We start from the raw sequence: 24,490 nt of genomic DNA, 5'->3' as shown, positions 1-24,490 counted from the left end.
GTCACGACATGAAATTTCGGAATTTGATGTGGCCGAAAAGAATGATCGCTTCTCGTACTGCTCAAGATAGTCACATGGTTGGTACATCGGTACCCATTCTTCTACCTATTCGATCGATGTGGGGCATACTGTGCCATTGGTTACACTCCTTGGAGTTCGGGAGCCTGATATTGATACCGCCCCGACATTCATGTAGCACCCGATGAGATTCCTCTTATTCGTGATGCGGTTGAGGATCCTATCATTAATGCGCATGAGATTCCTCGGATTCGTGTTGAGGCGGAGTGGCACCATTACGGAGATCCACCAGGAGAGAAGGTCAGCTATCCGGGAGAACATGACTATGATATTGGTTGTGTGGTCGATCCAGCTTACTTATTCAGTAATCGCTTTCTAGTCCTCAGTCATTTGTGGATAGATGCGATGAGAGATGAAATGCAATCAATGAAACATAATGATGTTTGGGAGCTTGTTGATTTACCTAAAGGTTGTAAGCCCATTGGTTGCAAATGGGTGTATAAAACCAAAAGAGATTCCAAAGGAAAAGTTGAGAGGTTTAAAGCCAGTGCCTGGTAGCCAAGGGATTCACTCGAGAGAGGGAGTAGACTACAATGGGACCTTTTCTCCGCTCCTCGAAGGATTCCTTCAGGGTGATCATGGCATTGGTAGCTCATTTTGATATGGAGCTGCATCGATGGATGTTAAAACCGCCTTTCTCAATGGCAATCTTGATGAGGAAGTATATATGGTTCACCGAGGGTTTTGCGTGGATGATTCAGATCATCTTGTGTGTAGACTCAAGAAGTCTATCTACGGTCTCAAACAAGCTTCTAGGCAAGGTATCTCTAAATTTGATGTTGTTGTGACTTCGTTTGGTTTTATGAAAAACAAAGTGGATCAGTGTATATATCACAAGGTCGTGGGAGCAAATTTTGTTTTCTCATTCGTATGTGGATGACATCCCGCTTGCAAGCAAGGACTCTAGGGATGTTGCATAATACAAAGCAACTTTTATCTAGGGAATTTGACATGAAGGACCTTGGTGAGGCCTCTTTTGTTCTTGGGATTGAGATCCATAGGGATCGTTCTCGCCGCTTATTAAGTCTTTCTCGTGAGGGCTTATGTTGATCGTGTTCGAGAGGTTCGAGATGTTGGATTGCAAACCTGGGAATGTTCCTATTCTCAAGGGTGACAAACCGAGTTCGACACACAGTGCCCAAAAATAAAGCCGAGAGGGATGAAATGAAGAAGGTGCCTTATGCTAGCGCACTTGGTAGTATCATATGCTCAGTGTCCTACTGCACCGGATATTGCTTTTGTGACGGACTTCTTGGCGTATCGGCGATCCTGGTCTTAGTCACCGGGTTGTCGCTAAGAAAGTATTGAGGTACTTGAAGGGGACAAGAGATTATATGCTTTGACTTACACACGTTCTCGAACTCAAGCTAGTGGGGTATACAAACTCGACTTTGCTGGTCTGTGAGGATGACAGAAATCCACATCGTTATGTTTTCTTGATGGCAGGGAGGGGCGAGATCATGGAAGAGTAAAAACAGACATTGGTGACCACTTCGACTATGCAGCAGTTTGTGGCATGCTATGGGCTGCTATTCGTGCTATTTGGCTCAGTAAATCTCATAAAGGAGTTGACTATTGTAGATTTTGTGGATAGACCCATCCGGATATATTGTGATAATGTACTCTTGTATTGGTTATAAACAACAATAAAGGACTTAGAGGGTCTAAACACATGGAGGTCAAGTATTTGACCATAAAGGAGAGAGTAAAGGAAGGTGACATTACAAAGGAGCATATTAGTACAGATGATATGGTTGCGGATCCCCTAACCAAAGGTCTTCGCCCTTGTGTTTTTTAGAGACATGTCATAGGCATGGGCTTAGTTGCATCATGGGATGTGGTTAGTTAGTGGGAGTTTATTTTATTTTGCTTCATTGTAATTTAAAGTTTCTTTTCATCTGTATTTTTACCTTATGGTAAACTTTGATTTATATACATATCGGTGTCATTGCATGCAGCTTTTTTTAAACACATGAGTGTTTTATTTATTGACATGATGTATATATTTCGATTTTAAAGTCTTAAGGAATGTGTTAACCTTAGGCAAGGTTAGGGCATTAAGTTGTTAGCCTAAAGGTATGTCTTATAACACATAAAGTATAACTCGAGTTATTTCTCGATGAGACATACGTTCGTTAGAATCACGAAGTTTATTTCTCTAGTGAGCTTGTGCCACTTAAAGAAGAGAAATTTTGGGTGATAAACGGATAATACATAAGGAATCACCGCGTGAGTATTATCTCGTTGTCACACTACCACATTGCATCCATGTTAGTAGAGTTGAGGGCTCTCGTGACCATGGAAGGCTCTGTGTCGCTTGATCATAGATGCGATTCGCCATGATTCGGTGTCTAAAACTCTATGGGATAGGATTGACTTTCTAATATGACCTCTAGACCAATTTATTTTAAAAATTGTGCACATAAAGTTTTCTTAAAGAGTTGTTAGCCTGTGATTGTTTTGGTCAAAACTGTTTTTAAATTCTTTTTAAAAATAAGGAATTTAATGTAAGTCCAAGTGGGAGAATGTTAGAATTTTAGTTCTAATAAAATTCTATATGGACATAATTAAATCCCTAAACCAGGCTAATTAGGGTTTTGGTCTAATAAAGTGGGGTCATTAAGTTATATTAGAAGTCTAATGAGGACTGCTTAGTGTGGGCCGATAGATTCCTATTAGGCTGTGATGAGTCGACCTATAGGGATTACTATATAAGGAGAGCTAGTCCCCCTCTACCCATCACAACTTATTATTCTCAATTACTATTGAGAGTGCATTCTTGAAAGAGAGGGAGATATTCAGGTTGTTAGTCCCCTGCGCATTCGGTATTCTCATCAAGCCGCTTACTTTTGGGAATAGAGGGGAAGCACCTGATCTTTGTTCTTTATTTTCCTCGCGATCATCATCACTATGGATGCGAAACAAGGTTGGTGGTTCTATCCCTATTTTCTATTATTTATTTGATTGTGTTCTTGAACGCCCTATGGAGATCCTGGCTTTTGGGATTTTGTCCCTATTCGGATCAATTTATTCTAACATACGACTCTACGATTGCCCAAGTATAATAGTAGTATATCCAACTCCTTTAGCTGCGGTAATGGAAACCCTGAAGTGGGAGAGAAAGCACTAGCTATGTCCACAAAGAGAGAGCTGAGTTGTATTGTAGGGGAGGAGATCAAGAAGGCCCATGCGGTATGTATCCCAATCCCAGCACAAGGCCACATAAATGCTATGCTCAAGGTAGCAAAGCTTCTTCATCACAGTGGCTTCCATATCACTTTCGTCAACACCGAATTCATTCACAGACGCTTGCTCAACTCATTAGGCCTTGATTCTCTAAAGGGTTTATCTGACTTTCACTTCCATACCATCCCTGATGGTCTCCCACTTCCAGACGACATTAATGATGCTACCCAAGATATCCCTGCTTTATGTGATTCCATCAGGAAGACTTGTTTAGTTCCCCTTCGTAACCTCCTCACCAAACTCAACTCCGATCTCAACATCCCTCAAGTCACCGGCATAGTTTCCGATGGTTGCATGAGCTTCACTCTTCAAGCTGCTGAGGAACTCGGAATCCCTCAAGTTTTTTGTTGGACACATAGTGCTTGTGGCTTCTTTGCCTACATGAATTATCATCTCCTCATGGAAAAAGGCCTAATACCTCTCAAAGGTAAAATCTCAATTAAAAAACCCAAAAAACCCCAAAATCCAGTTTATTTCTTAAATCATCAATTAATTTGGTATGATTTTGTTTGTAGATGAAAGCTACTTGACAAATGGGTATCTAGAGACACCCATTGAGTGCATTCCAGGAATGAAGAACATGCGATTGAGAGATCTCCCTACTTCTTCTCGAACTACCGATCCCAACGACTTGATGCTCGACTTTATCATGGGAGAAGCAGATAGATCTCAGAAAGCTGCTGCTGTCATTTTAAATACCTTCGATGCCCTTGATCAGGACATCTTAGATTCACTCTCCACTATGTTACCTCCTCGTGTTTACACCATTGGTCCTCTACAATTGCTGCTGAACCAATTGCAGAATGATGATGATGATTTGAAGTCTAGGAAAGAAGAATCGGGTCGTCTTGAATGCCTCAATTCCAAAGAACCCGGTTCGGTGGTTTACGTGAATTTCGGTAGTATCACAGTAATGACTCATCAACAACTCACTGAGTTTGCTTGGGGACTCGCTAATAGTGAGCAAACATTCTTGTGGATCATAAGATCTAATCTTGTGGTGAGTGAGTCGACCGTGTTTCCACCCGAGTTCATGATTCGAACCAAAGAGAGAGGTATGTTGGCAGGCTGGTGCCCACAAGAGCAAGTCCTAAGCCACCCAGCCATCGGTGGGTTTTTAACACATAGCGGTTGGAACTCTACACTTGATAGTATATGTGGTGGTGTGCCTGTGATCTGTTGGCCTTTCTTTTCCGAGCAACCAACCAACTGTAGATATTCATGTGTTAATTGGGGGATAGGTGATGAAATTCAGCAAGACGTGAAGAGGGAAGACGTTGAGAAGCTTGTGAGGGAGTTGATGGTCGGAGATAAAGGTAAGGAGATGAAGAAGAAGGCCATGGAATGGAAGAACAAAGCTGGGGCCGCCACTGCTCCTGGTGGCTCCTCCCATGTCAATTTTAACAACATGGTGAATGACATTCTTCTCTCCAAACAATATTATTAAATAATCAAAACTTTTCTACATTTCATGCTCTTTTGGAAGATGGCCAAACATTGTTGTATTATCAGACCAAAATACATTCATAGCTGTAACCTAAAAGCTCTAGGAATCAGTTTCTTGTCTAGCAGTGGGGGAATCGCCTCAATGTGGACCTTGTTCCTTCCGCAACGGGAGTTCTAGTGTTTTTTCTTGGGATTCAGATCCTCTACAGCGCCCTGCCCGTAGCGGCCTGAGCAGTGCACAAACAGGCACCCTACAATGACCCCCTTACCCCTGCCCTACAAGCAGGGCGCCGTAGACTATCTGGATTGGCCTTCTTGTGAATTATTGTAGCAATTCAATTCCATCTTCTAGTGGTCTTCAAGACCCTGTTTCCTCTAGCTTTGCTTGAAGTCTTTGAAAGCGATGAGAAAATCATATTTATTTAATAAGGATAATATATTTGTTTTTTGGTAAGATAATAAGGATAATATCATGGAAGAAATAAGGTGGTTTGTTACATAGGTCCCTTCAAGGAGCCCCTTGGATGTGATAGACTACCAGCCTATTTTCTACTAGAAATGTTGAGAATACATCAAAGAAAAACAAAAGATAAAGGAAAAGAGATCACGTCTCTCTTACCGGTGAAGACTTTGGAGGTTGCAGAGAGTGGGCTCTGAGCTAGAGAGATTTATTGGAGATTTAGAGATGTGAAGTGATGATAAGCAGTATTGATTGAGAGATATTTAGAGCAGATTCTATTAATTTGCATAATCAAAGAAAGGCAAAGGGATCACGTCTCTCTTAGTCTATTTCTCTCGTTTTATTTTTCTTTGCCAATGCCAACGGTCCAAGGAGAAGAAAATTTTCAGTTTCATCTAATGAGGGTATGATGTGATTTCTCTTCATTTCGAGTTTGGATTCTCTGCACGTATCTAGGGATGTAAATGAATAGTCAAAATCTGTTTTCGTATCCGTGTCCATATCTGTTTAGCGTTATCCGAATCCATCCGAAAGCTAAACGGATACGGATAGGCTATAGTTATCCGAAAAGCTATATTTACATGTAAATGGATAAAATATCTGATCCGTATCCGTGTCCGTATCTGTTTAGCACTATCCGAATCCATCCGAAAGCTAATCGGATGCGGATGCGGATGCGGATATAGCACTATCCGAGTCGAATCCGATCCATTTACATCCCTACACGTATCTCTCTTAACCGGTGTTCTCCCTCTTTATCGAGGTTTTTTCGTTGACTATCCTTTGAGACCGGATCATGTCCTTGTACAAGCCGTCCAAGGCCCTGCAAGGCTAGTCACATGGAATCTATTATTTGAGATCCATCCTCAGTTCCCAAGATGATAATTTGATGATTGATCGAGGTACCTCACATTTTCTTTTGTAGAAATAAGTCTATTGATGAGCATGTACAAGACACTACATGGTTGTAAGATTACAAAGATCTGTCAACCAAGGACTGGAAAGTGGCCTCCTTGCAGGGCATCGGCTACAAAGTTCGACTCCCTAGAAATATAATCAAGATTATATGAAAGAAGGTGTGGTTACAGAAAATTAATATCTGAGATGATGGGCTCTTGAGGGTGACTGTATGAGAGAGATTACTTCCTTATTGTCTAACTTAACCTCAATGTGATCCATGCCCATCCGGATGCATTCCAAGACCCCTCTTCTGATAGCAAAAGATTCACCTTAAGTGATATTGACAAAATTGCAGACTTCTGAGAGAGCAAACACTGGCTTCCCTGCATTGCCTCGAATTACCACTCCTATACCACACCTTTGACTTCTGGGACATCTGGACTAATCGTATTTACCTTGAAGAAGGGAGCAATTGGAGGGATCCAGATAGGTGAGCTAGAGGGAGAATTTGCCTTGTAGGTGCCAAGATTTGGGGGGAGTTGAGCTTGGAGGAACTCGATCTGGGCCACATGGTTAGGTACCTTAGAACAAGATAGAGATTCACCAAGAAAGAGAGAGAGAGAGAGAGAAAGATTTGTTTCGGATCACCCATCACATGGTGGTACATGCTCCCTGGATTGACAGGATCTTTTTGGGTACATGCATGGTTGATTCCAAATGATAATCAAATGCTAAAATTTTAGCTCGAAATGAGTAAAGAAAGTGGTCCACAGTCCTATTAAAAAGTATCAAAACTTTACAAATATAGAAGATAGTGAATATAAGTAGTCAGACATGAATTTGAGCATTTCCTTTACTCATTAGAAGCATTACAACTTTGAAGATTCAATTGTCATCGGATGCTCTCTTAAGGGTGGCCCACTCCCATTTTCCGGCCCCACTAGTGCCATGGTACGGAGTACAAAAATAAAGAAAGGAAAAAAAACATATTCATCGTATACTCCACTAAACCTAGAACTTGGTGGAGACGAATCAAAATGAATTTTAATTAAGGGGAACATAAGGGAACTTGGAAAATAATATTTAATAATATTGTTTGGAGAGAAGAATGTCATTCACCATGTTGTTAAAATTGACATGGGAGGAGCCACCAGGAGCAGTGGCGGCCCCAGCTTTGTTCTTCCATTCCATGGCCTTCTTCTTCATCTCCTTACCTTTATCTCCGACCATCAACTCCCTCACAAGCTTCTCAACGTCTTCCCTCTTCACGTCTTGCTGAATTTCATCACCTATCCCCCAATTAACACATGAATATCTACAGTTGGTTGGTTGCTCGGAAAAGAAAGGCCAACAGATCACAGGCACACCACCACATATACTATCAAGTGTAGAGTTCCAACCGCTATGTGTTAAAAACCCACCGATGGCTGGGTGGCTTAGGACTTGCTCTTGTGGGCACCAGCCTGCCAACATACCTCTCTCTTTGGTTCGAATCATGAACTCGGGTGGAAACACGGCCGACTCACCCACCACAAGATTAGACCTTATGATCCACAAGAATGTTTGCTCACTATTAGCGAGTCCCCAAGCAAACTCAGTGAGTTGTTGATGAGCCATTACTGTGATACTACCGAAATTCACGTAAACCACCGAACCGGGTTCTTTGGAATTGAGCCATTCAAGACAACCCGATTCTTCTTTCCATAGATTGGAACCTATAGACTTCAAATCATCATCATCATTCTGCAATTGGTTCAGCAGCAATTGTAGAGGACCAATTGTGTAAACACGAGGCAACATAGTAGAGAGTGCATCTAAGATGTCCTGATCAAGGGCTTCGAAGGTGTTTAAAATGACTGCATCAGCGTTCTGAGTTCTCTTTGTTTCTTCCTTGATATAGTCGAGAAACAAGTCGTTGGGATTTGTAGATCGGGCAGAACTTGGGAGATCTTTCATTCGCATATTCTTCATTCCAGGGATGCACTCAATTGGAGTATCTAGATACCCATTTGTCAAGTAACTTGCATCTAATTAATTAATAGATCAAAAACAGAGCAAATTAATGACAATGAATCTCAATGAAATTAATGTCCCTAGCTAGCTTGTCTCTTCAATTTTTTGGGTTTTTAATTGAGATTTTACCTTTGAGAGGTATAAGGCCTTTTTCCATGAGGAGTTGAAAGTTCATGTAGGCAAAGAAGCCACATGCGCTATGTGCCCAAAAGAAAGCACAAGGGACTCCGAGTTCATCAGCAGCTTGAAGTGTGAAGCTCATGCAACCATCAGAAACTATGCCGGTGACTTGAGGGATGTTGAGATCAGAGTTGAGTTGTGTGAGGAGGTTGCGAAAGGGAACTAAACAAGTCTTACTAGTGGAATCACATAAAGCAGGGATGTCTTGGGTAGCATCAATAATGTTGTTTGAAGGTGGGAGACCATCGGGGATGGTGTGGAAGTGAAAGTCAGGTAAGCCCTTTAGAGAATCAGGTCCTCTTGACTTGAGTAAGCGTTTGTGATTGAATTCAGTGTTGACGAAGGTAATATGGAAGCCTCTGTGATGAAGAAGCTTTGCTACCTTGATCATTGCGTTTATGTGGCCTTGTGCTGGGAATGGGATGCATACGGCATGGGGCTTCTTCTTCTCCTCTCCTAGAACAGAACCCATCTCTCTCTCTCTCTCTCTCACATATGTAGTAGGGGGCCTCGTGCTTTCCCTCTAAGGCTGCAGGGTTTATAAAATTACCATCAACGAAGAAGTAGTGGCTCCGAGTTGTCAAAGAGATAGCAGGATCATTGTCTGGATCAGCTCCGAACCACATATGTGGAGAGTTGATATTCTCCACATATGTTGGTAGGTAAAAAAAATTTGCTGCTACACATGTTTCTGCTACAAGGCTAACAGCCAAGGAAATTGAATAATTTACTTTCCCTTTGGGTTCATAAATACCTTCCTAGATTTTGATATTTTTTAAATACGCTTTAAGATTCTATTTCCTTGGCTGCCATCCTTGTAGCAGAAACATTTAATTCATTGGTAAGTTGACACATGACCAAGGTGAAACTCAAGTTTAAATATTTTCACTTCCCAATAATTTGAGGATTGACTGAGGCACCTCAGCTTTAAATTATTATGCATGTGGTTCCTCCTTTAATCTAATGTGCACCTGGCTAAAGGAGAGCCGAAAACAACTCATGTGGCTACTAAAATTTAATAATATGAATTTTTTTTCCCTTACTCCACATTTTGACTATACTAACAAAACCCTATATGTGACCTCGTGTCATCCTCACCAACAAACAATGGCATCATCTTTTACACTTCACATCTCAGAAACATTTTTCCTGCTACTTGGTTTGCAGCCAAAGAAATGAAATAATTCACTTCCTTCTTTGGATTCATAAATACTCACCTGATTTTTAAATATCTTTCGAGATTCCATTTCTTTGACTGTAAGTCCAAATAGGAGGAAAATTCCTGCAACCCAGAACCAGCCCCCTGTGTGTGTGTGTGTGTGTGTGTGTGTGTGTGTGTGTGTGTGTGAGAGAGAGAGAGAGGGAGGGAGACTTTTTTTTTTCTGGGTCATGCTAAATAACCCTATGTCAAGTGCAACCTAAGATCACCTATTCATCACATTTTGGTACGTTCATGGTTGGTGCCATATGATATTCAATGCAAAATTTTCTTTTCGAAATGAATAAAGTGGTTCAGAGCATAGTTCCAAAACCAGGTTTTTGACTAAGGAGAATCACCCAAGTCGAGTAAAAAATATTAAAAACCTGTCAAGAGCCATGTAGACTCGCCCAAATTTCATAAAAAGCAAAACTCGATCCGAGTCATGTTGATTTTCACATGACTCGGAGTTTTCTCCCTAGTCACACAAAAACCACCGAGTTTGGTCACAATAACACACACACACTCTCTCTCGATCTCTCTTGATCCCGTCACTGCCATTGCAACGCAACCATCCACCGCTCACCCTCTCACGACCGCCTTCCACATCTCTCCCTCCTTCCATTGTTGCAGCACCGCCCTCCACCGTTGTTGCTGCTATTGCTATTCCGTCGTTGTTACTTCTACTCTGCTATTGCAGTACATGCTTGAAGAATGGAATGATGTAAAGTTGCAGATCCGAGTAAAATTTGACACTCAAAATATCTTTGATTACACAGATTCATCAGTATATGCGAAGCAGTCTGTGTGCCCAAACTCTTCCTCCCACAGATATCCAATTAAGAATGGTGAGCAGAGTGGCAATCACAAAATGATGGTGTAATAGCAGTGGGTGAGGGTCATCCAAATGTGCATTGACCATTTTTATGAAGGCTGTGATTTCATTTTGCACACCTCAAGATGAGTACTTCTACAACTGTCTCTCAACTGCCTGATTTTGACATCCACCCCCCTGTGAATCCAATCTTGGAGGAGGACCAGTGAGACCCATACTTGGAGGATAAGCAAAATATGGCACATGAAAAGGCTGGCTCAAACGAAGAGGTGATGGATCACCTATCAAAAAAAAACAAAAAAAAAAAGAGGTGCTGGATCCATGGACGCATTGGAAGTGTTTGACGAATTGTTTGACAGGGGGTTTTCCCTGAAGCGGTTTGTTGTGTGGGTTATTAGAGAAAAATAAAAATGTGGACTATACAATTAGAGCATTTCCTTGCTCATTAGAAGCATTATAACTTTGAAGGTATTTCCCTCTGATAATACACACATGTTGGCCATATTCCAAAAGAGAATGGAACGCAGAAAAAGTTTTGATTATTTGACATCACTTGGGGAGAAGAATGTCATTCACCATATTGTTAAAATTGACATGGGAAGAGCCACCAGGAGTAATGGCCTCCTCAGCTTTCTTCTTCCATTCCATTGCCTTCTTCTTCATAACCTTACCCTTATCTCCTACCATCAAGTCCCTCACAAGCCTTTCAACGTCTTCCCTCTTCACGTCTTGGTGAATTTCATCACCTATCCCCCAATGAACACATGAATATCTACAGTTGGTTGGTTGCTCGGAGAAGAAAGGCCAGCAGATCACAGGCACACCACCACATATACTATCGAGTGTAGAGTTCCAACCGCTGTGTGTTAAAAACCCGCCGATGGCTGGGTGGCTTAGGACTTGCTCTTGTGGGCACCATCCTGCCAACATACTTCTCTCTTTGGTTCGAATCATGAACTCGGGTAGAAACACATCCGATTCACCCACCACAAGATCGGGTCTTATGATCCACAAGAATGAGTGCTCGCTGTTGGCGAGTCCCCAAGCGAACTCAGCGAGTTGTTGAGTGGTCATTACAGTGACGCTACCGAAATTCACGTAAACTACTGAACCGGGTTCTTTAGAATTGAGCCATTCAAGACACTTCGGTTCTTCTTTCCATAGATTAGAACCTATAGATTTCAAATCACCATCAACCTTCAACTGGTTTAGCAGCAATTGCAGAGGACCAATGGTGTAAACAGGAGGCAACATAGTGGAGAGTGCATCTAAGATGTCCTGATCAAGGGCTTCGAAGGTGTTTAAAATGACCGCCGCAGATTTCTGAGTTCTCTTTGTTTCTACCTTGATATAGTCGAGAAGCAAGTCGTTGGGATCAGTGGTTCGGATAGAACAGGGGAGATCTCTCAATCTCATGTTCTTCATTCCTGGGATGCAGTCAATGGGAGTGTCTAGATACCCATTTGTCAAATAGCTTTCATCTGAATTATAATATAGAGAACAGAGAAACAAAAGAATTGCAAATTATTAGATGGTTTAAGAAATAAAGTGGGTTTTGTTTGAGTACTCTAATTTTGGGTTTTTTTTTGGTGGTGTAAAGAGGAGCCCTATCCTATCCCTCCAAGAACCCTCCCTAGAAAACCCTAACATGAAAACGCCTAACATTTTTTTTTTTCTTTTGCTTACGCAACGAGACAATAAAACAAACAAATACTCCTCTGCTACTATCACTCCTCTGTTTCTCGTCTTCATTCATAGCCAAAAAAAAACCCCAGTAAATTCATAACTACCAAGAGCAAATGAATCTCGTGCAACTATCCCTCTCTTAAAATTTTAAGTTTTTTAAGATTTACCTTTGAAAGGTATAAGGCCTTTTTCCAGGAGGAGGTGACAGTTCATGTAGACGAAGAAGCCACATGCGCTATGCGTCCAAAAGAAAACTTGAGGGACACCGAGTTCATCAGCAGCTTGAAGAGTGAAGCCCATACAACCATCAGAGACTATGCCGGTGACGGGAGGGATGTTGAGATCGGAGTTGAGTTGGGAGAGGAGGTTGCGGAAGGGATCTAAACAATTCTTCCCGATGGAATCACATAGGGCACGGACGTCTTGAGTAGAATCATTAATGTCTGAAGGTGGGAGACCATCGGGGATGGTGTGGAAATGGAAGTCAGGTAAGCCCTTTAGAGAATCAGGTCCTCTTGACTTGAGTAAGCGTTTGTGATTGTATTCAGTGTTGACGAAGGTAATACGGAAGCCTCTGTGATGAAGAAGCTTTGCTACCTTGATCATAGCGTTTATGTGTCCCTGTGCTGGGAATGGTATGCATACGACATGGGGTTTCTTCTTCTCCTCCTCTAAAATAGAATCCATCTCTCTCTGTCTCTGTTAGATGTACAGGAGAAGGGAGCCTGGTGTTTTCCCTCCCTCTTCAGGGTCCTCAGACTTCTCAAAGTTCAGACTTTCAATTAATATGGGAGGCTCGTGGATTTATGCTATACAGGGAAGATAGGGTAGTCAAAAAAAGTAGCTAATCAATCTGGGTAAGAATGTAAGATGAGTAATTGTGGAGAGAAAGAGAGAGAACCTCACTATCATTGATGAGTGGAGTTCTACTGTTCGACAAAATCGCCGACTGATGATTTGACTTTGATCACCGCACCTCAACATGGAGTTGGATAAACTAGGGTATAATAGGGGACAAGGGGTATTTATGTCATTTTAGATAGATATTTATGGCAATCTATCTGCATTTAATGTGGATCGTCCACATGGACGGCTATACAATATATTTATATGTTATACTAATATGTATATATTATATCTACATATACATCTATCCTATATATTATTGCAAAAAAAAAAAAAATACAATAGTTTGTATTAACGAAAATATAAAATGGTACATTGGACCCAAAATAGGGAAAGTTTACCACCATTGTTACTTAGAAGGAGGAAGATACAACATAGTGAAGAACAGATGTAGCCACCAGTGAATGAAGAGAGATAGCTGGGTCACGACTCACGAGAGAGAGAGAGAGAGAGAGGTGATGAGATTCACTAGGAAGGGAGGCACAGAGGAGAGAGAATAAAAAGAATGACGCAGATTTGCAGCACATGATGATAGATATGATGATAGATGCTTGTATATCTTTTGGTTTTGTTGTCTCTTTTACTTCTAATATCCTCTCTTTTTGTCAGGTTGAATGTAGTCTATGCAATAGATAAGCGGTAAATCACAAAATTTGTGTATTTAGAACATGGCAATTTCTTTTATTGTCTTTTGTCATATTCTCAAAAGTTTTTTAAAATAGATTTATAAAGAGTTTTCAAAAATAATTAATAAGAAAATGATATCACTATATAATTATCAAAAGGTGTCATTGTTATGCACATTTTTCAAATTTAAATGTGAAATGACACTATTACTCTTAGTAGAAAAAAATATATCATATTAAAAAGACAAGAGAGTAAGGTAAGAGATGTTCTTGAATATTAGTTGATAAAGATCCATAAGATTCATATTAATCGAAATCCATCAGATGTGATGATTAAAATAGTTGCAAAAGAGAAACATGACTTATGGAGAGCTTCGGTAGGTATGGTCCATGGGTGCCATGGGAGTCTCCAATACATTTTAGTGTGTTATATGCAATTTTGTAAGTTAGTGTAGGGTTACAAGTTTGGCCCTAATGGCCCGAGCCCGTCTTGGGCCTGGGTTGAGATACCCTGGCCCTGAGGGCAGGCCAGGATTTTAATTTTCTAACCCTAAGTCAAGGTCCGATTAGGTCAGGGTTGATGCCTCGGGCTGAGCCCGGCCCAGCCCAATCTGACCCTGTCTTCTTCCAATTCTTCTTTTATTTTTTGGTTGTTCTTTTTCCTCTAGTTTCTTCTTTCTTTCTTCTTCTTCCCAGCTTGGCCAATCTATGTATTTCCCTTCCTCCCATGGTCAGGGTCAATCAGGGTCAGCCCGGCCCGACCCTGAGGGCGGGATAGGTTTGGATTTTTCTAGTCTGAGTCAAGGCCAGGCCAAGCCTGAGCCAACTAAGGGGGCTTAGGATTGGGCTAGGGTTTTAAAAGACCCAGCTCAACCCGACCCTGTTGTAGCCCTAAGCTAGTGTATCTTTGACTCACACACTCAGGAAGGCCATTGCTTCCCAACGAATAACTCTGTTAGCTCTTCTAGTTTATCCTAATATAACTGAACGATCCCTTGGTTTACTTAAGAGGGGGGGGGGGGTCCTATAACCTCGATAATGACTTACAAGACTCAAGGGTACATACTTAACAGCAACAATATTGGTATCAAATTTAACCTCCAACCTCCAATGCTTTGGTATTCCCATATGTGTCATCATCTTGGATGAATAAAATAAATAATTAAATCTTATATCAAGAACACATGTGAATGCAGCTGCCATTGGATGCTGATCAAATGCAACTAGTTGGCGATATTACAATTTATATATTCCAGAACTTTTTTAGAAGATGAGCGACATATGAATTAATAAAACTAAACACTAACTATTTTATTATAATAAAAATATATTATATGATAAATTTACCATAACCAATACATGATCCACGTGCAGCCCATTTATTGGATCCAACTATTGAAATTGGACTAAGTTACAAAAAAACCAATTAAACAAAGAGGCACTCCTCCCTGTAGATTAAGGACACACCCCACTGGAGGAAACAGGGATCCAGATCTTTTGTAGGGCGTTGCCCGTAGTGGCCTGAGCAGCGTAGATACATGGGTGCTCGCATTGATCGTCTTAACTCTGTTTCAGCCTTGTCCGAATGAGAGTAAAGCAGTCATTATGCACATCTATGTGTTTGCACCGCTCAGACCGCTACTGACAGCACGCTGCAGAAGATCTGAATTGAGGAAACATGGCCTTGAAGACCACTAGAAGATGGAACTGAATTACTACAAGAATCCAATACAAGGCACACTAGCCTGCCACCCCCCACACACACACATTCCGGAAGAAACTGATTCCTAGAGCTTTTTGCCATCTTCCAAAAGAGCAAGAAACGGAGAAAAGTTTTGATTATTTAATAATATTGTTTGGGGAGAAGAATGTCATTCACCATGTTGTTAAAATTGACATGGGAGGAGCCACCAGGAGTAGCGGCGGCCTCAGCTTTGTTCTGCCATTCCATGGCCGCCTTCTTCATCTCTTTACCTTTATCTCCGACCATCAAGTCCCTCACAAGCCTCTCAACGTCTTCCCTCTTCACGTCTTGCTGAATTTCATCACCTATCCCCCAATGAACACATGAATACCTACAGTTGGTTGGTTGCTCGGCGAAGAAAGGCCAACAGATCACAGGCACACCACCACATATACTCTCGAGTGTAGAGTTCCATCCACAATGTGTTAAAAAACCACCGATGGCTGGGTGGCTTAGAACTTGCTCTTGTGGGCACCAGCCTGCCAACATACCTCTCTCTTTGGTTCGACTCATGAACTTGGGCGGAAACACGGCCGATTCACCCACCACAAGATCGGATCTAATGATCCACAAAAATGTTTGCTCGCTGTTGGCGAGTCCCCAAGCGAACTCAACGAGTTGTTGAGGGGTCATTACTGTGACGCTACCGAAATTCACGTAAACCACCGAACCGGGTTCTTTGGGATTGAGCCATTCAAGACAACCCGATTCTTCTTTCCATAGATTGGAACCTATAGACTTCAAATCATCATCTTCAAATTGAAACTGGTTCAGCAGCAATTGTAGAGGACCAATTGTATAAACACGAGGCAACATAGTGGAGAGTGCATCCAAGATGTCCTGATCAAGTGCATCGAAGGTGTTTAAAATAACTGCATCAGCTTTCTCAGTTCTTTTTGTTTCTCCCTTGATATAGTCGAGAAAAAAGTCGTTGGGATCTGTAGATCGGGCAGAACTTGGGAGATCTCTCAATCTCATGTTCTTCATCCCTGGGATAAAGTCAATGGGAGTGTCTAGATACGCATTTCTCAAGTAGCTTTCATCTGAATTATATAATATAGAGAACAGAGAAACAAAAGCACTGCAAATTAATACAGATGATTTAAGAAATAAAGAGGGTTTTGTGGATGTGGTTGAGAAATACAGTGTAGATCTCTCGAAAACATCAAAAGTTGCAGCAAGAACTCTCCCACAGAAAACCCTAACACGAAATTGCAATGAAAAAAAATGACAGTGGAAATAAGAAAAAAAAGACAACAAAACAAACGACTGAAAAGAGCGAATGAGTAGATTACAATAAATCTCTTTAGAATTTCGGGTTTTTAGATTTTACCTTTGAGAGGTATAAGGCCTTTTTCCATGAGGAGGTGATAGTTCATGTAAGCGAAGGTGCCACATGCGCTATGTGCCCAAAAGAAAACAGTAGAGACTCCGAGTTCATCAGCAGCTTGAAGAGTGAAGCTCATGCAACCATCGGAAACTATGCCGGTGATGGGTGGGGTGTTGAGATCGGAATTGAGTTCGGAGAGGAGGTTGCGGAAGGGAACTAAACAATTCTTTGCAATTGAAACACATAGGGCACGGATGTCTTGGGTAGCATCAATTATGTTGTCTGAAGGTGGGAGACCATCGGGGATGGTTTGGAAGTGAAAGTCAGGTAAGCCCTTTAGAGAATCAGGGCCTCTTGACTTGAGTAAACGTTTGTGATTGTATTCAGTATTGACGAAGGTAATATGGAAACCCCTGTGATGAAGAAGCTTTGCTACCTTGATCATAGCGTTTATGTGACCCTGTGCCGGGAATGGTATGCATACGGCATGGGGCTTCTTCTCCTCCTCCCCTACAATAGAATCCATCTCTTTCTCTCTCTCACTCTCTTAGATGTACCGTAGAAGGGGGCCTGGTGCTTTCCCTCCCTCTTCAGGAATTATAGAATTACCCACCAAGGAGGAAGTGGTGGTGGTTCAGACTTCTCCAATATTGGGAAAATTTCTATCAATCCCTTATACTTGCCCTTACTCAGATTGAGTGTTGGGAAGTGGTTGTGGTTTAGACAACTCATGGAATCTATTCTGTGGGAATGTTCTGTAAGGGTATTTATGCAATATCCCTTCATATGTTCTAATATAATCCTACTTGTATTAATGCCCAGGCTATGAGGGGCAATCTAGTAATTAATCCATCTGACCTAAACCCTAGTTTCCCTATATATACTAGCTGGAGGCAGCAGTCTGGGTATTCCAAACTAGACACTCAGGGTGTAATGCTTTAAGCAACCTTGTGCTTAAACCCTTAACCCTAACAATCTTAAAACATTAGGGTTTCCGTTTCTCTGCGATCAAGATCGGCTTTGAATTTCGGATTCACGTTTGACTTCGTCTCAATTCTGGTTTTCTGATCGACTTTAGAGTTTTATTTGATCGACCTTTTGGTGATCACAAAATCTGATCACGGTTACTGTTTTATCAAAGATGGCATCGATCAAAGCTCTTGCATCAAGGTTCCAGTTTGAGAGGTAATTCTTTATCAAACGATCAATCAAGCTTGGAGATCTGTCTTCATGATTTTGTTCGAACGTGCGTCACGGCTTTCGTTTCTCAAAGTTTTGTTTTGATTTGGTTTTAAAACAAAGCTGAGTAGATGTTTGCAACGTTTGCAGACCTTGGCAGAGAACCTTTATCAAAGGTTTTTTATTTGGTTGTTTGATTACAAAGACAAAAGCAATTAATCATTTTTTATTTGATTGGTTTGAAAGAAAAAAAAAAAAAACCAAATCAAAAGAAGTTTTGGAGTTTGCCTTTTGGCAGAGTACATTATTGGCAGGGAGCTTCTATTTTTCAAAGCTCTTTTCTACTTCCTTGATTTGACTATTAAGAAGAAAAAAAAAATAAAGAAAAAGTAGAAGAAGACAAAACAGAAGAAGACAAAAGGCTTTAACTTTTGATTTGTTTTTGAGATCGGTCAGTACCTACGGGTTGTGACCAGTGCCAGCCATCACCAAACAGCAGCCAGTGACCCGTGCCTGTCAGCACTACGGTGCCCACCACGACTGTCAACGTCGCTGCACCGCCGCTATCCTTTCCTCCGTCGTCTAAATCCAGGGTTCTCCATCTCAGGTGTGGCTGTTCCTTGAGCATTTTTTTTTATTTGAATTTTTGCTTTGCCATATAAACAAATCACATAAATATGGAGAAACACGCTGTTCCAATTGAGATGATCAAATTGGAAAGCTTTAGTGGCTCTGAGTTCAGTTCTTAGAAAAGGAGGACTCAGTTTGGACTGAAGTACCTCAATATTTTCTACACTGTAGTAAATTAATTTTCTAATTGCACGGACCTAACTGAAGCCCAATGGATAAGTGATGAGGACTTTTGCAAAGACTACCTATTGAACTGCCTGTCAGATAGGCTGGCGGGGACCTATAGTAAATATGAGACTGCAAAAGAGATTTGGGAAAACCTAGAAGTCCAATTCAAAAAGGAGGAGGATCTATCAAAAACTCACTTGGTTGACAAGTTTATGGATTTTAAGTTTCAAGAAGACAAGGAAATACTTCCACAAGTAACAGACTTTGAGAACTTGAGAACAAAACTGAACCAAGAAAACATCCCTGTTATTGATGCATTCTTAATGGGTACAATTATTTTTAAGTTACCCTCTACCTAGCATTCCTTAAAAACTGAGATGCATAGGAAGAAAACACAAGTGGGGGTAGATGATCTCAAACGGTTCTTTAGAATCGAAGATGAGAACAGAGCCAGGAATAACTTGGAGATGGTGAAACAACAACAGGCATCTGCCAATTTCGTTTCACAACCCAAGAAAAATCCTAGGCAGTCTAAGCCACCTAAGAAAGAACCCCAACAGTTGGAGGCCAAAAAGACTAACTTTAAAAAAAAGGGCAAGTGCCGCAACTGTGGAAAATGGGGTCACTATACATCTGAGTGTAGGAGTCCTAAGAAAGGGAACACTGACACACCACAGAAGGAAGTTTACATGTTGGTGGACAAGACTGAGCCTACTAACTTTGTTGCCATGGTTGGCAAGGGTAAGGGGTTGGCCAGTACATCTTCAGATTGGTGGTTAGACTCTGGAGCGACTTGTCATGTTTGCAATAGTAAGAACATGCTCACTGATGTTGTTCAATTAGCAGAGACTGTCACTGTTGCAAATGGAGACGTTGTGGAAGTGGTTCAACAAGGGACAACGAACCTGGTTCTTTCATCAGGTAAAATACTTACTTTGAAAAATGTTAAAATCTTTCCTGGTTTTGAAAAGAATTTAATTCAATTGGAATTTTGCTTGATGCTAGCATGTCTATTACTTTTAGTAGTGATAGAGTAACACTGTCTGTTAACTCTTTTTATTTTGGATGTGCTTATAATTTGAATGGTATGTTTAGATTGAGTTTAGCTAATGAGACAATAAACCAGGTTAACCATACTTCATTTGATCCCAAAATACTATACTGTAAGTTAGGACATGTGAACTATAGGAATATGCTCAAACTAGCTAAAACTCATAATTTACCATTAGACACTTCAATTAGATTTAACAGATATGAAGTGTGTGCTTAAACCAAAATAACTAGAAAACCTTTCAAAACGGTTTTTAGGAGCACTCAACTTCTTGAACTTATACATTCTGACATTTGTGACTTTAAAAGCTACACAACTAGAGGAAGTCGGAAGTATTTGATAACATTTATAGACGATTTTTCTAGATATTGTCATTTATACCTGTTAAAATCCAAAGATGAAGCATTTGACAAATTTAAAATTTTCAAGAATAGGGTAGAAAATCAGTTGAACTTGAAAATTAAAAGATTTAGAAGTGATAGGGGAGGAGAATACAAATTGACAGAGTTCAAGGAATTCTGTGCCTCAGCAGGCATAATCCTTGAAACTACTACTCCTTACTCACCTCAATCAAATGGCATAGCTGAAAGAAAGAACAGGACGTTAACAGAGATGTTAAACTCCATGTTATTGACAGCTGGCATACCCTCTTGCTATTGGGGAGAAACAGTGTTGACTACAAATTACATTATAAATAGACTACCACATTCAAAATTGACTTCTACACATTATGAACTATGGCATAAACATCCCTGTAGATATGATACTCTTAATGTTTGGGGCTGCATAGCTTATGTTAGGATACAAGACCCTAGGAGACCTAAGGTGGGAACTAGAACAAACACTTGTGTGTATCTAGGTTGTGCAGAAGACAGTGTTGCAGACCGATTTTTGGATCTATCCACCAATGTAGTGATAGAATCTAGGGATGCTATATTCTTTGAAGATAAATTCCTCAGAGATAAAGGCCTAACCTTACCTGGTTTGACTGAAATGGTTACAAAATCACCTTTGGAATCTGAACCAATTGTTTCTGACACTACTCCCACAATGCTCCCTGAATCAGAACCTAAAAGAGTATCTACTAGAGATAGAGTACCCAAGAACTTTGATAAGGATTTTGTGACCTACCATCTAGAGATCGATCCATCCACCTATAAGGAAGCGATGAGATCTAGGGACTCACTGCTATGGAAAGAAGCCATTGATGAGGAGATGAGCTCTTTAATGCAGAATAAGACTTGGCACCTTGTTGATCTGCCTAAAGGGGCCAAGACAATAGGGTGTTAGTGGGTACTGAAGAAGAAACTTAATCCGGATGGGTCTATAGCCAGGTATAAAACATGGTTAGTAGCTAAGGGCTATACCCAGGTGAGAGGGATAGATTATTTTGACATCTACTCCCCGGTCTGCCATTTGGCAACGATAAGGATTCTTCTTGCCATAGCATCTATTGAGCACTATGTTATACATCAAATGGATGTAAAAATGGCTCTCCTTAATGGAGACCTAACAGAAGAAATCTACATGAACCAACCTGAAGGATTTGTCATGGAAGGTTCTGGAAAAAGAGTTTGTAAATTAAACAAATCTCTCTATGGTTTTAAACAAGCACCAAAATTGTGACATGAGACGTTTGACAAGACAGTAAAGAGCCTTGGTTTTCAAACCAGTAACTCGGATAAGTGCCTTTATTTTTTGTCTGAGTCAAACAAGGTCGCGATTATTTGCTTGTATATAGACGACCTGTTGATTCTAGGTTCTGATCTCTCTGTAGTGAGAGACATTAAAGAAACATTGTCCAAAGAATTTGACATGAAAGATCTTGGTGTGGTAGACACCATTCTTGGAATGAGAGTAAGCTTCGATGAGCAAGGGATCACCCTTAGTCAGTCTCATTACATTGAGAGACTACTTTCTAGTTGGGGATGCAATGATTGTAAACCGATTGAGACACCCTATTATTATAACAAACGATTGAAACCTAACATTGGCGATACCGTGAATCAGTTAGAATATTCTAAACTGATTGGTAGTCTCATGTATGCAATGAGTTGCACTAGGCCAGACATAGCCTTTACGGTAGGCATGCTGAGTCGTTTTACTAGTAATCCTGGAAAAGAGCATTGGGATGCCCTGACGAGGCTGATGAAATACCTTAAGGGTACTCTTGGTTATGCTCCATGTTATACTGGACATCCTCCAACTTTGAAAGGATATTCTGATGCATCTTGGTGCTCAGATTTAGGAGACAGCAGATCCACCAGTGGTTATATATTTACACTATGAGGAGCAGCTGTAGCATGGAAATCCAAGAGACAGACTGGTATTGCTCTGTCAACTATGGAATCGAAATTTTATGCTCTAGCTTCTGCGGGAGATGAAGCAGAGTGGATAAAGGATCTGATCATGGATATTCCATTGAAGAGTTTCATATTAAACTCTATATCTATATTCTGTGATAATCAAGCAACAAAGACGATTGTGAATAACTCACTCTTTAATGGTAAGAGGAGACACATCAGGCTTAAACAGACCATGCTGAATTATAGAACAGAACAAGGGATTATCACTTTGATTGATGTGAGATCGAAGGATAATATGACAGATGCCCTTACAAAGGGATTAAACAAAGATCGAACATTCAAAACTATGGGGGAGATGGGGTTAAAGACCATTTAGTCAGGTCTTAACCTAACCTAGTATTATTTTGAATTATTCGAATCTCATCTAGCCTTGGTAAGCATTCGGGACAGTTTACATGTTTCAGATAACTTAGTTAGGTTACTAAGTATGGGGGTTTGTGAAACCATTCCAAACTTGATGATGTAGCAAATTCTTCATGTGATGTTTTCTTACTTTGTTATTTCACAAAAGAATATAAAAAATATCTGATATGTTTCAATGATACTGTGCTAGTTTTTATGTCATTCCAAATTTGATGACATGTCTTTCATGGTATGGTGTACCATTCCAAATTTGATGATACAACATAAATCTATGACTGATATGACGAACACAGTATTCCAAATGGAAACATGGTATGGTCCTTATGATAGAGACTATATAGGATTGAGTTCTTGTAAAGAAACTTGATAATGATGCTTATTGTTTTTTGATTAACCTTCAGCCATATATGGAATGTACTAAGTTCTTATTGTTGAACTAGATACTATTGTACAAATGATTGAATTCATATTATCTTACGAAATTCATATTTGACAAATTACAAAGAATGGCGAAAATGGAGGAGAACGGTTGAATCTGGATCTCGATGAGGATGACTTACTTGATGAGTAAAGTCACATGGATTGCAAGGACTTTTCCTTTTGATTATTTCTTTTGGTTTAGCCACTTGCATGTGGAACTTCGGATTTATTGTTGGGTTTAGTTTTGATCTAAAACCTTAGTTTTATTTCTTGAAGTTTACTTATTACTTATTTGATTTATTGGATTATTGATATTCAATTTATATTGATTCAATTACTGATTGAACAATGGTTTCTATACATGTATGGTGGATATATGTAGAACATAGGAGGAGATTGTAAGGGTATTTATGTAATATTCCTTCATATGTTCTAATATAATCCTACTTGTATTAATGCCCAGACTGTGAGGGGCAATCTAGTAATTAATCCATCTGACCTAAACCCTAGTTTTCCTATATATACTAGCTGGAGGCAGCAGTCTGGGTATTCCAAACTAAATACTCAAGGTGTAATGCTTTAAACAACCTTGTGCTTAAACCCTAAACCCTAACATGTTCCATCTTAACAGCTGTGAGTTGTTCACGACACTCACGTACGTGAATATTAACCTTCCTCACTCAAACTTTCATTGTCATTTATTTATGTTTCTTGGATTATACATGTTGATTGGATTGTTATAAAATTGAATGTATGAATGACATGATCGAACCGTAAAAACCTAATTCATATATATACTATTTCTATTCGTATATGATAAATATGATTTATAGCATGGTTGTTTATGTCGTGCTCACTGGGCTTTTAGCTCCCCATTATTGTTGAATGTTTGTAACAAAATAAGGTGTCAAGGATAAGGGAAAGGGGGAGACAGAGCAAGATAAGAGCTAACTACGGATAGTTTAGCTTCGCATATCTTTTGTGTAACTTAATGTAAGTAATGTACGTCCCTAGGACTCGTATATCTAACTCGTTTCCTTAATTTGTTCCAGCCAAATATGGTGTCTTGGGCCAGATCTGGGTGTTCAGCCGTACGTGAATGACTCACAGCCATTCGAAAAGAATTTTCTCAAAAATTGGATTTCATATAAGTGGTTGTGAGTCGTTCACGTACGCCCACGTACGTGAAGATTCTCCGCTCATGTCGTGATGACTGTATCTTTAACTCATACACTCGGGAAGGCCATGATGCCAATGCTTTGGTATTCCCATATGGGCCCTCATCTAGGATGAATACATAATAAATAAATAAATCTCATATCAACAACACATCTGAATACAGCTGTCATTGGATGTTATACTGATCCGGATTCCTGATCACATGTACTTAATTGGAAATTTAATTAAAAAATGTATTAAATTCCAAACCCTTTTTTGGTAGATGACGACATACTAATTGGTAAAACCAAACACAAACAATTTTATTATAATAAAAAAATATTATATGATAAGTTCATCATAACCAACACATGATACGCGTGCAGCGCATTTATTGGATCGCATTGGAGAAAGTGGACTACTCTAAAATAAAAAAATAAAAACAATTAAACAAATTAAGGAAACGAATTAGATTATCATTATCTACTGCTCATCCATTAGTTAATA

At 40.1% G+C, this 24,490-nt stretch overlaps 4 protein-coding genes across 4 annotated transcripts; 1 reads left to right on the top strand and 3 right to left on the bottom strand.

Moving 5' to 3' along the window:
- The first annotated feature begins 3,210 nt into the window (after positions 1–3,210).
- LOC122668284 (7-deoxyloganetin glucosyltransferase-like) lies at positions 3,211–4,798 on the top strand. Its single transcript, XM_043864869.1, has 2 exons — positions 3,211–3,751; positions 3,840–4,798. The coding sequence occupies exons 1-2, from the start codon at positions 3,211–3,213 to the stop codon at positions 4,769–4,771; spliced, it is 1,473 nt and encodes a 490-aa protein (XP_043720804.1). The 3' UTR covers positions 4,772–4,798.
- Positions 4,799–7,212: 2,414 nt separating this feature from the next.
- LOC122669416 (7-deoxyloganetin glucosyltransferase-like) lies at positions 7,213–8,808 on the bottom strand. The gene is made up of 2 exons (XM_043866174.1): positions 8,273–8,808; positions 7,213–8,157 (listed from the first exon to the last, which is right to left on the bottom strand). Exons 1-2 carry the CDS (start codon positions 8,793–8,795, stop codon positions 7,214–7,216), a joined length of 1,467 nt encoding a protein of 488 aa, XP_043722109.1. The 5' UTR covers positions 8,796–8,808; the 3' UTR covers position 7,213.
- Positions 8,809–10,886: 2,078 nt separating this feature from the next.
- Positions 10,887–12,750, bottom strand: LOC122669419 (7-deoxyloganetin glucosyltransferase-like). The gene is made up of 2 exons (XM_043866177.1): positions 12,210–12,750; positions 10,887–11,837 (listed from the first exon to the last, which is right to left on the bottom strand). Exons 1-2 carry the CDS (start codon positions 12,727–12,729, stop codon positions 10,906–10,908), a joined length of 1,452 nt encoding a protein of 483 aa, XP_043722112.1. The 5' UTR covers positions 12,730–12,750; the 3' UTR covers positions 10,887–10,905.
- Positions 12,751–15,411: 2,661 nt separating this feature from the next.
- LOC122669417 (7-deoxyloganetin glucosyltransferase-like) lies at positions 15,412–17,195 on the bottom strand. Its single transcript, XM_043866175.1, has 2 exons — positions 16,652–17,195; positions 15,412–16,361 (listed from the first exon to the last, which is right to left on the bottom strand). Exons 1-2 carry the CDS (start codon positions 17,172–17,174, stop codon positions 15,418–15,420), a joined length of 1,467 nt encoding a protein of 488 aa, XP_043722110.1. The 5' UTR covers positions 17,175–17,195; the 3' UTR covers positions 15,412–15,417.
- Positions 17,196–24,490: the final 7,295 nt, after the last annotated feature.

Source organism: Telopea speciosissima, chromosome 7 (assembly GCF_018873765.1).
Source record: "Telopea speciosissima isolate NSW1024214 ecotype Mountain lineage chromosome 7, Tspe_v1, whole genome shotgun sequence".
NCBI classification, from domain to species: Eukaryota; Viridiplantae; Streptophyta; class Magnoliopsida; order Proteales; family Proteaceae; genus Telopea; species Telopea speciosissima.
The sequence above is the reverse complement of the archived record's forward strand: the minus strand, read 5'-3'. Positions and strand labels throughout refer to the sequence as shown.

What these genes read in the sequence shown, in the direction of transcription:
- LOC122668284 (XM_043864869.1), top strand. Translation starts at nt 3,211, where the DNA reads ATGTCCACAAAGAGAGAGCTGAGTTGTATTGTAGGGGAGGAGATCAAG. An exon ending in AGGCCTAATACCTCTCAAAG is followed by an intron (nt 3,752 to 3,839) that starts GTAAAATCTCAA and finishes TTTTGTTTGTAG; the next exon opens with ATGAAAGCTACTTGACAAAT.
- LOC122669419 (XM_043866177.1), bottom strand. Translation starts at nt 12,729, where the DNA reads ATGGATTCTATTTTAGAGGAGGAGAAGAAGAAACCCCATGTCGTATGC. An exon ending in AGGCCTTATACCTTTCAAAG is followed by an intron (nt 11,838 to 12,209) that starts GTAAATCTTAAA and finishes ATTATAATTCAG; the next exon opens with ATGAAAGCTATTTGACAAAT.
- LOC122669417 (XM_043866175.1), bottom strand. Translation starts at nt 17,174, where the DNA reads ATGGATTCTATTGTAGGGGAGGAGGAGAAGAAGCCCCATGCCGTATGC. An exon ending in AGGCCTTATACCTCTCAAAG is followed by an intron (nt 16,362 to 16,651) that starts GTAAAATCTAAA and finishes TATATAATTCAG; the next exon opens with ATGAAAGCTACTTGAGAAAT.
- LOC122669416 (XM_043866174.1), bottom strand. Translation starts at nt 8,795, where the DNA reads ATGGGTTCTGTTCTAGGAGAGGAGAAGAAGAAGCCCCATGCCGTATGC. An exon ending in AGGCCTTATACCTCTCAAAG is followed by an intron (nt 8,158 to 8,272) that starts GTAAAATCTCAA and finishes TTAATTAATTAG; the next exon opens with ATGCAAGTTACTTGACAAAT.